Source organism: Sarcophilus harrisii, chromosome 1, assembly GCF_902635505.1.
Source record: "Sarcophilus harrisii chromosome 1, mSarHar1.11, whole genome shotgun sequence".
In the NCBI taxonomy this organism is placed as follows: Eukaryota; Metazoa; Chordata; class Mammalia; order Dasyuromorphia; family Dasyuridae; genus Sarcophilus; species Sarcophilus harrisii.
The window spans coordinates 2386952-2397745 of NC_045426.1; the positions used below are offsets into that span (position 1 = coordinate 2386952).

The following is a 10794-nucleotide window of genomic DNA, read 5'->3' on the forward strand; positions in this document are numbered from 1 at the left end:
TCGATGCAGCCAGGGTTAGCGAAGCACCGTGCCGTACGGTCAGCCCTCTGCAGGTGAATGGGAGGATGGGGCTTTCACCGAGCCGCACTCACTCATTGTGAGCAGCTCTTGCCCAAAGCCTTCCCCCCCTCAAGAGAGGGGCCCCCCAGTGTCCTTGGACCTTGGTACCTACCACCCCCACATCTTGCACCTCTTGAAGGGCGTTCCCGTCTTAAGTCAGCGGGGAAGGAGGCTGCTCTTGGTTAGTGTCCACTGCCCCATGATTCCCTGCCTTCCAGCATGGCCACAGGAGAGTGGCATGGAAGGCAAGGCCTTCCTGAGATCCTGAGCTTTGGCAGAATCGGTGCCTTCCCTCTGCCATGATCAGATCCCATCTGGAGGGCTGGACACACTGGCAGCGCCCCTCTGTGGAAGGTAATGGTGGGCTGGAGGATCTCGAGACTTCAGTCATTCTCATGTGACTTCAACTCAGCTCCCACCCTCCCCCAAAGTCAAGGCCACCTGCCATGAACGCACTCTTCTGGGCTTTCCCCCCCTCCCTGAAAAGTCATTCCCTTCACCAAAGGGTTCTGGAGGGGGGACCGAGCCCTGAGCCTGCTCCTTCCTTTCCTTTGCATTCAGATCTGTGTGACCTCAGAAGAGGGACGAGACGGCTTCATCAAGGTCTGCAGTGGCAGAAAGAAGGGCCTGGTGCCTCTGGACATCCTAGAGAACATCTGATTCCGTGCCCACTGTGGGCATTGGAAACTTTGGCCGACAGTGGCCAGCGGCCTCTTCAGGTGGACGTTGTCGGGACCCTCAGGGGAGCCAGACTGTAAATGCTCAAATGCACACACACGGACACACACAAACACCCACAAACCCAAACTACTGAGCAACGGTGAGAATGGAAACAGAATGGAAGGTTTGCTTAGGAAACGCATTTAGTCAACCACTGAACGGAGACTGGAGGCAACGCCCTTCTCAGGGGAATTGGGGGGAGGGGAGCAGGAAGCAGTTGGAATTCAAATATACTTGTCTAGTAAAAAGATGTCTGCGTGTCTGAAGAAGCCACCACTACCTGAGGTAAGCCTGTGTCACCGGAGCCCCCGGCGGGAGCACTGACCTTCTCTGGACGAAGCAGCCCGATGCTTCGGCGTCATGCCGCGGGAGCCACCGGCCAGTGGCTGCTGGAGGTCTCACTCAGACCCATAGAATGGATCTCTTCACGTGAGAGGAGGAGGATACAAGGAGACTGAGAGGCCGTCACTGTTCTCTGAGCTCCCCATTGAGAGGCCGTTGCATTATCTGACCTCCCTCCTCTTCCATCTGCCTCCAATTTATCTCATTCCCAGTCCACAAGCCACACCTGTGTCAGTAAAGGTTGCCTGGCAACTCCTTCAGATGCTGTGATCCACAGATGTGGAGGCTCTCGGAGAACTGAGCTGCCCCTTCCCCTAAGTGTGGTCCTTATCACTGGGGGTCCCCAGGGCATGAGCCCTAGCTTTCTGTTCCCAATATTAGACAAACAGTGGAACATTTTAAACTGGGGTAGCCAGCCTCCCCAGAAAGCTGTTTGGAGCCCACCAATGTGGGAGGGTCTAGAATCCCATATTACCATGTTGTCAAGAAATACATTGGCCCACTGAGGTTCGTTCTCTCTTTTCTCTCTCTCTCTCTCTCTCTCTCTCTCTCTCTCTCTCTCTCTCTCTCTCTCTCTCTCTCTCTCTCTCTCTCTCTCTCTCTCTCTCTCTCTCTCTCTCTCTCCTTCTTTCTCTGTGTCTTCTGTCTCTCTGCCTCTCTCTGTCTCTGTCTCTGCCTCTGTTTTGTCACTATATAACACATTACAAGGCAATGGTGCCCTGTGTTTTACACCCATCAAAGCCAGAGGAGACACTGGTCCCAGCAGGTCTCTCCTTCCTCCCTTATTCTACTTTTCCCACAGATCTTGGAGATGCCATGCATCCAGTGATGGTTGGGTGAAGGGAACCTTTATTTACTATCAAAAAGAATCCATTTTCTTCTTCTTTCTCCTTGGGTTCAAAGCCAGGCAGCCTCCCAGGGCACTTTCATTTCCAACACCCCCCATCTGTTTGTCAGAGACCCTGGCCCTATAGGGGGGTTCCCAGGTCTGTCTGATTTAGGGATCAGAGTCAGGGGTAAGAAGGAGCCCAAATCTGGGGTTACCGAGCCCAAATCCCTATTTCCTTAGGGTCGTTTACTATAAGCTCCCAATTGGAGAAAGGAGATGCTACCCTCCCTCTTCTCGTTTGGTGTCTCCTGGCGAAACATGACGCTGCTCTTCTCCCCTCCTCCACCCCGATCTAGTGCACATGGATGCGCCATCCCATAATGTTTCCCCCTTCAGTCTCCTCCTCCTCCTTGTATTCCAACTCGAGGTGTAGCATCTGGGTCAAAGAAGGAGAAGGTGATCGAATCCACCATGGCCTTGAAATCAGTGTCAGTTTGATTTGTTTTGATCCGGAGCAATAGAGCAATTAAAGTGATTGCCAGACAGCTTCTATCCTGTCCGCTGATACGTCGCTTTTCCAAACCAAAGCCTGGCTGTCTCCAGTGACTCCTTTCTTCGTTGGGGCCTGGGACTGAGCAGGAGTGGGGAATGGGTGGAAGCCTTGTGTTCTTTTTTCAGATGCCTTACCCTCAATTCTGAGGCAGCGCCCCCCACACCGAGTTCCCTCCCTGCCTAAGATGAGGGATGTAGATGGGAGTTCAGGGAACACACAGACTCTCTCAAAATGGGATGGATGCATTGCCTGTAAACCGAATGTCTGAAGACCTTTGCTGTTTGCCTCTAACTCCATGTTCTATTTAATAATAAAAAATGTCCATCAGTGTAAGAACAACCTGCGTCCTGGCTTCTTCTTGAACTCCAACGGGATGTGCTTTGGGCTGATGGCCAAGAGGAGGCCAGACGGTATTGGTCCCAGCACGCCCACTTTGTCCTTCTATTTGTCTCTCAACCCATCCAGACTACAAAGTCCCCTCCCCACGTGGTACATGGAAGGGGTGGGATTGGATCCCAGATCCAGGGCTTTTTCCCAGATATCACTATATAAATTAACAGCTACAGGCTCCAGCAGCAGCAGCAGCAGCAGTGGTGGGGTGGGAGAGGGGGAAGAGTAGCCACATTCTCATCCAGGAAGGGCCTGGGAAGGGACAGGGCCATATTCTCTCTGAATTACCTGCCCTCTTCACCCATAGAACCCCTCATAAGGGCAAGGGAGGCTTGTATGTTCTCTGCTCCTTTCAGCCAACTGTGTGACTCTGAAGATGGGGTGCGATGGCAGGATCGCTGACTTTGAAATCAAAGAACCTTAGCTCTACTGCTGCTGACACAATCTCTGTGACCTTGGACAAGTCCCTTCACTCCTCTTGAGGAATGAAGAAGTCGGACTTTTCCTGCTCTCAGTTTCTGACCCTCTGGCAAATGTCATTTGGAAAAGCCCTTTGTTTCCTTCTCCCACTGCACCAAGGGCACCTTCCCTTCATGTGCAGCCCATCTGCCTTAGAGGGCACCGAAGCTGGCACACCTGGTAGTTATTTATACCACCACCCCTTCAGATGGCACAAAAGCGTTCCTTCAGCCAAAGCTTTGGAAATGCTGGTGAGTCAAGCCCAAATCCCCTGTGGGTCCTTGGCTCAGGCTGCTGCCCGGCTCATTTCATCTTCTGATCCTGGTGGCCACGGGAGTGGGCTTCGGTAGGGCACATCCCATGAGACGCAGCGTAAAGAGCAACCCAAAGACTGTCCGGGATGGGGAAAGCCGATGGGCTGATCATAGAAAGAAGTCACGGGACCACAGAGAGAGGAAATGCTTGGGAAGCACTTGCCTTATGGAGGGAGAACTCCGAACCGGTGAGGGAGACGGAGAAGAGGGCTTAGAGGGTGGAAGTGGACCCAGGGGGACTTTTCCACAAGCTTCAGTCACAAAGTCCCCAGGCAAGGATCCCAAGAAAACGCCCACCTTGGGATTGCCCAGGCCAAAGAAGGCCGGTTCCTCCAAAAGCCGCCGGACAAGAACGGGATTAATGAGCCTGGGCCTGAGGAGGGCTGGCTCTGGGGGACATTCCCCTGGTCCTGCCAGGGAGCACAGCTGATAGATGAATAGGGCCTCCAAAGTGTCAGGAAAGAGATGAGCCCATTAAAATGAAAGAGGAACGTGCCCAGTCCCGGGCAAGGGCAAGCGCCAGGTGCTGCCAGACCATTACTCACACAGACAAGGAGAAGAGCCTGCAGTCTTGATGCAGCCCAGGTCAGAGGCAGACAGACACAAGCGACCCGTCGGGCTGCTGGCAAGGGCATCTTGGGAAAGGGGCCGCTGAGCTCCTGAAGGGGGATTGGGCCAGTGTATCTTGACTTTGATTTCAGAAGATCTCAAAGTGGGTACAAGAAAGTCTGGGATTAGTTGATACCTATGAGCACTTTGGCAACTCCATGTCCATAACTGCCCCCCACCAGCCCCCTGTACATACTCTCTGGCTGCAATTCATTGTCAGGGACAGGTGAAGGAAAATGACCCCAAGACCCTCAAACCAGCTCAGGGGAGTGTCCTGGCACACAGATCCCTTAGAAGAGAGAGGGAGACAGAGACAGAAAGGCAGAGAGAGTCAGCGAGACAGAGACAGAGAGAGACACAGAGACAGACAGAGATAGAGAGACAGAGACAGAGAGAAGAGACAGATATAGAGCCAGGGGTGGAGAAGGACTCACTTCTCACCTTCTAGGTTGCACTTGAAGGTTCAAAGCAGGGAGGGAGCTGATCTGTATTGGTAGAGGGTTCTCGGAGTCAATAAGATTACAGGTCCAGACATTGTCTGTACTCTTGTTGCTGAACTTGGCTTAAAAGGGAGTAAAGGGGACAGCTCTTTGACGCAGTGGGTAGAGCACCAGCCCTGGAGTCAGGAGGACCTGAATTCAAATCTGACCTCAGACATTTAATACTTCCTAACTGGGTGACCCTGGCATGTCACTTAACCCCAACTGCCTCAGCAAAAATAATAATAAGGGAGTAAAGAAATCACGAGAAGACTTGCACAAGAACCTTAAAGGAACTTGCATTGCATTAGAACAAAACACTCAGGTACAAACTTTCTAAATGGCCCTTGTTGTTGTTGTTCAGTCGTTTTAATTATGTCTGATTTTTTGTGACCTCATTTAGTGTTTTCTTTCCAGAGAGGCTGCAGTGGTTCAGTTTGCCATTTCCTTCTCCAGCTCATTCTACAGATAAGGAAACTGAGGCAAACAGAGTTCAGTGACTTGTCCAGGGTCATACGTCTTGTAAGTGCCTTAGGTCAGATATGACCTTAGGGCTTCCTGACTTGAGCCCCAGCACTGTGCTAGTTGCCCTTAGTAAATCCTTACTTTCTTACTGCTTTTTCACCTATTCAAAAATGTCTGCATAGAATGAATTCCTGGTCAGTTGGTTATCTTGTCATTTCTATAATTTATATTCACAATCCACATGGTATCGATTCAATTTGTTTGGGGAGCAAGACCTCATCACACCACTCGCCCTGTGCTATAGGTCTCCTGTTTGACCATCCCCCATGCCAATCCCCCAAGATGACAGCCCCACTTCCCCCGGAGAGAGACAGGGACATGCACAGGAACAACTGCCTGGGCTCTGAGCAGAGGTCACCCCATACATTCCTTCCCACGCCCCCAACCTGGCATGGCACCCACCACCCAGGCAATCCCAGCAGGGCTGGAGCCCACAAAAAAACCCACAGAACAGAATCAAGATCGGGGGAGATGTCACCGAAAGGCCGGGCGGCCTCCCAGTGAAGGCTGCCCAAAGGTGGAATGGGGGGCTCTGGTCCCCTCTTCCTAGAGCCCTTGAGGCACAGGCTGGAGGCCAGTTGGTGATGGAGACAAACCTTGAAGATCCAGGAAATGCCTGTTGGTCAGAGCATCATAGATCTAGACATGAAGAGGATCTCAGAGGTCTCCACATTCACTCGTACAAACACACACACACACACATATACACACACATACACACAAACACGTGCACGCACATACACACACACACACACATACACACACACACACACACACACACACACACACACACACACACTTTTCCATTTGTTACTTCAATTCCCATCATTCTTCTGGCAACGGATCAAGCCAATTTTCCTCGCCTCCACAAAAGCACTAAACTCAATCTCCTTATCCATAAAATGTGGATAATACCTACCTCACATGGGTGCTGTATCTTATTAAATTAAAAGCAACAGAGACATCTGAATCTTCATCAAAACAATCATTCATTAAACACCTGCTCTATGGTGGGGTCTGGGCATATTAATACTGTGAGGGACATGGAAGACCCTTACCCAAAATGACTACTCGGGGATCATTCAGTAAAAAGCAGAAAGTTGTTTATTGAAAACCTCCGGAGGATGAGGCGTCCCATTGCGAGATAAGAAAGAGAAAGCTCGCGGTAGGAGGCTAAAGAAGTAGTAAAGATGCGTAGCTTTTATACAAGAGATTACATCACAAGGAAGAGAGCATTGAGAAGGGGAGAGGGAGGCACCCAATTGGTTGTTGCTATTTGGGGAGATTGGAATGGAAGGTTTCTGTTTGCCTGAAATCTCCTGATTTCTAGGAAACAGAAGGTCAGGCCTTCAGGCTTAATCAAGCAGACAGTGGTCCAGCTAATAGACTAAATATCGATAAATGTCAAATGCTGATCGATGTCGTCAGCTCAGGTTAAGTAAATGTGTTTCTAGCTGGCCAAGGCTCAAGTAAATATGAGCCCGCACATATTACACAGGTCAGAGGGGAGACACAGAAATAATGAAAATAAAATACAGAAAAAAAAAATTCCTACATTCCTGTAAGCTCTTCACCTTATTTCTCTCTATTCCACCCAATACAAACAATGAAACAATCCTTTGTCTCAAGTAATTTCCAATCTATTGAGAGAGACAAGTACTTGCATAAATACAGAATCAATAAAAATATTGAGGGTCAGTTGAGGCAATCAACATAAGGGTGAAGGGATCAGCGGAAACCATTGTCTCAAGAAAGAACAGCCAATAAATTATGAGAGAGAAACAGAGAGAGAGAGAGAGAGAGAGAGAGAGAGAGAGAGAATAAGGCCTAAACAACTCTATTGAGTCAATCTTCAGACTGGTTATAGTTTGATGAATTTATGAATCCTTAAAAGCCATGAGATGAACTAGAGTATCTCTGCACAGAAAGCAGGCTGGGTTTAGTTGAGGGAAAATGGAAAAGCCTGTTACGGAGCTAAGCTGTTGAGCACCTGGGAGAGGTGAGCCTCTGCAGCGCAGTGGCAGATGCCTTCAGCCAAGCCCCTGGGCCAAAATCGCTGGCTGAGGGGTGGGGAGGAGAAGATGACGCTTCAAACTCAGACTCTTGTCTTTGGGCAAAGGAGTCCAAGAGCATGCGTGCCCCTGGAGAAAGGGAGGGGCTCTAGGAAGTAGAGAGGGATGAGAAACAATTGGGACAAATGGGTAGAGGCAAGAAAACGGAGGGTCATGAGTCAGTAGCCAAGAGAAAGCCTTCTTGTTGGGGTTGGTTCTGGGAAGACTGGAAAGATGCCTGGGACCAGATCATGAAAGGTTTTTAAAGCTAAACAAAGGAACTTACATGTTTATCTGAGAGGCAATAAAGAGTCACTAGAGTTTATGGAGTAAAAAGTGGATTAGTCAGATATACCTTTAAAGAAAGCCACTCGGGGACTGAAATAGAGGGAGACTGGAGGAGGGGAGGCCGGCCGGGAGGCTGCTACAAAAATCTAGGGCAGAAGTGCTGGGGACCAGAACAGTGGCAACAGCTTGAGTGACCAGAAGAGGTCTGAAAGGAGAGCTGCTGTTGAAGCAGAAGCAGCAAGATCCGGTGGCTGGGTGTGGGCAGGGGGACGGGAAAGGGGAAGGGGTAGGAGAGGAGGAGGAGCACAGAATAATGGTCAACTTAGAGACCCTGCAGCTGGGGGAATGATGGTACTTTGGACAAGAAGATTGTTGTTGTTTGTCCTTATTTGTCGAAGAGGAGAAGGCCATCGAGGAGGTGATGGCATGACATGCAAGTGAAGGGAGGGCTGCACAAGGTCACTGGCCTCATGCTGCAGTGGTAAGATAGATAGATAGATAGATAGATAGATAGAGGATGGAGGCAGATAGATGGCAAAGTGGATAGAGTACAGGTGCTGAAGTCAGGAGGACCTGAGTTCAAATTTGACCTCAGACATTTAATATTCCTAATCTGTGTGACCCTAGGCAAGTCACTTAATATCCAGTTGCCTTACCAAAAATAAGGGAGAGAGGGAGAGGGAGAGAGAGAGAGAGAGAGAGAGAGAGAGAGAGAGAGAGAGAGAGAGAGAAATCAGGACAATTGGAGATGACCTCGAATGCAATGGGAGACCTTGGCCTTTTTAAACAAATGTCTTTAACTGAGGAAACAACACTCGGTGATTAAGGCTTAGGTTAGGGTTAGGGGCTATTTTAACTAGTCTAAAGAAATAAATCTGGAATGGGAAGAACCTTGAAGTTTCTGGTCAAAACAGAAACAACTACATTCACTCTAAACCAACCTAATCTATATCTTGAGACTGGAGATGAAGGGAAGATAGCCTGATTACTATGTGGCAGACAGCAAGCATGTAAGTGCTTCTTAGGAGTCAGCTTCTGTGCCAGGCACTTAGGAAACAGGCACAAAAATGAAACTTTGTCTCCCCGAAAAATGTTAACCTTCTATGGGGAAAGGAACATTGTATCATTGCTGCTGTAGCTTTTGCTACTGATGCTCTTACTGCTGCTACTGTTGCTGCTGCTGCTACTGTTACTGCTGCTCTTGATATTGATATTGTTGCTTTTGTTTCTGTTAGTGTCGCTATAGGTTTTGTTACTGTTGCTGCTGCTGCTGCTACTGCTACTGCTGCTCTTGATATTGATGTTACAGCTTTTGATTTTGTTGCTTTTGTTTCTGTCAGTGTTGCCATAGATTTTGCTACTGTTACTGCTTCTATTGATGTTGATGTTATTACTCTTGTTTATGTCAGTGTCTCTATAAGTTTTGTTACTGTTGCTGCTGCTGCTGCTACTGCTACTGCTGCTCTTGATATTGATGTTACTGCTTTTGATTTTGTTGTTTTTGTTTCTGTCAGTGTTGCCATAGATTTTGCTACTGTTACTGCTGCTCTTGATATTGATGTTACAGCTTTTGATTTTGTTGCTTTTGTTTCTGTCAGTGTTGCTATAGGTTTTGCTACTGTTGCTGCTGCTGCTGCTACTGCTACTGCTGCTCTTGATATTGATGTTACAGCTTTTGATTTTGTTGCTTTTGTTTCTGTCAGTGTTGCCATAGATTTTGCTACTGTTGCTGCTTCTATTGATGTTGATGTTATTACTCTTGTTTATGTCAGTGTCTCTATAAGTTTTGCTACTGTTGCTGCTGCTGCTGCTACTGCTACTGCTGCTCTTGATATTGATGTTACTGCTTTTGATTTTGTTGCTTTTGTTTCTGTCAGTGTTGCCATAGATTTTGCTACTGCTGCTGCTGCTGCTACTGTTACTGCTTCTATTGATGTTGATGTTATTACTCTTGTTTATGTCAGTGTCTCTATAAGTTTTGCTACTGTTGCTGCTGCTGCTGCTACTGTTACTGCTGCTCTTGATATTGATGTTACAGCTTTTGATTTTGTTGCTTTTGTTTCTGTCAGTGTTGCCATAGATTTTGCTACTGTTGCTGCTTCTATTGATGTTGATGTTATTACTCTTGTTTATGTCAGTGTCTCTATAAGTTTTGCTACTGTTGCTGCTGCTGCTGCTACTGCTACTGCTGCTCTTGATATTGATGTTACAGCTTTTGATTTTGTTGCTTTTGTTTCTGTCAGTGTTGCCATAGATTTTGCTACTGCTGCTGCTGCTGCTACTGTTACTGCTTCTATTGATGTTGATGTTATTACTCTTGTTTATGTCAGTGTCTCTATAAGTTTTGCTACTGTTGCTGTTGCCCCTGCTAGGGGCAGTACTGTTGCTACTGCTGCACATGTTCTTCAGTTGGTTGTCTTTCCAGGAGGTTGGGCTTTGGGTTCTGGGCCTGGTCACTTCATACTTGGATTACTTCCGGAGATTATCCGGTCTGATCCAGCCCTGGTGCACCAACCAATGTGGATGCAGCAAACAGACTAATTCTACAGGAGAGTTCACTTCCATTCTGTGCCAGGGCACTCAGAGAGCAGGGATAGGGAAGGGAATGCCAAGAAGTCAGCATTAATGTGATCAACCAGCCCCCTGGAAAGGAATAGGGCCAGCCTTGGTCGCGACCATCTCAGGTAATAACAGGCCAAAAGTAGAAATCCATGGGATACCAGATCGATCCCAACCAATTCAGCAAGCACTTATTAGGCACCAATTATATGCCATACGCTGTGCTTGATCTTGGGACTCCAAAGAGGTGCTTGCAGTTTGCTATGGAGGAGAAGAGGAGATGTTATTGATCCAAAACTTTCCCATGATTTCTTACAAGAGAGGACACATGGCCTGAGGATGCCAGAACTGGAAGCACATGACTGAGAATGTCAGAGCTGAAGGTACTTAGAGTTTCAGGGCTCAGCTTTTCATTCTATAGACATTAAGTCTTGTGGAAGGAATTAGCTTGCCAGAGGCTATAGCCAGCCAAGGTGGGGATGCAGGGGGCCTCCAGAAGCAGATCTCTGGCCTCCACTTCTCACCCATCACACTGAGGGGAGGTACAAGGGAATTTTCCTTCAACAGTTTGTCCAAAAAGGCCTCTGGGGAGTTTTGTGGCCACCTGGTGCTGAAT

At 48.3% G+C, this 10794-nt stretch overlaps 2 protein-coding genes across 3 annotated transcripts in view; one reads left to right on the top strand and one right to left on the bottom strand.

Annotated features, from left to right (window-relative positions):
• The window catches only part of STAC (SH3 and cysteine rich domain), a 59615-nt gene extending 58277 nt beyond the window's left edge, over positions 1 to 1338 (top strand). For both annotated transcript variants that reach the window (XM_031951486.1, XM_023498519.2), the window contains one exon: positions 622 to 1338. In XM_031951486.1, coding sequence (XP_031807346.1) covers positions 622 to 720 — 99 coding nt within the window. In that variant the 3' untranslated portion in view covers positions 721 to 1338. The remainder of the gene's footprint in view (positions 1 to 621) is intronic.
• Positions 1339 to 7254: 5916 nt separating this feature from the next.
• Positions 7255 to 10019, bottom strand: LOC116421873 (uncharacterized protein DDB_G0271670-like). Its single transcript, XM_031955937.1, has 2 exons — positions 8876 to 10019; positions 7255 to 7421 (listed from the first exon to the last, which is right to left on the bottom strand). The coding sequence occupies exons 1-2, from the start codon at positions 10017 to 10019 to the stop codon at positions 7255 to 7257; spliced, it is 1311 nt and encodes a 436-aa protein (XP_031811797.1).
• Between the last annotated feature and the right edge of the window lie 775 nt (positions 10020 to 10794).

What these genes read in the sequence shown, in the direction of transcription:
- LOC116421873 (XM_031955937.1), bottom strand. Translation starts at nt 10,019, where the DNA reads ATGTGCAGCAGTAGCAACAGTACTGCCCCTAGCAGGGGCAACAGCAAC. An exon ending in TAGCAGCAGCAGCAGCAACA is followed by an intron (nt 7,422 to 8,875) that starts GTAACAAAACCT and finishes CCCTTTCTCCAG; the next exon opens with GGGCACGCATGCTCTTGGAC.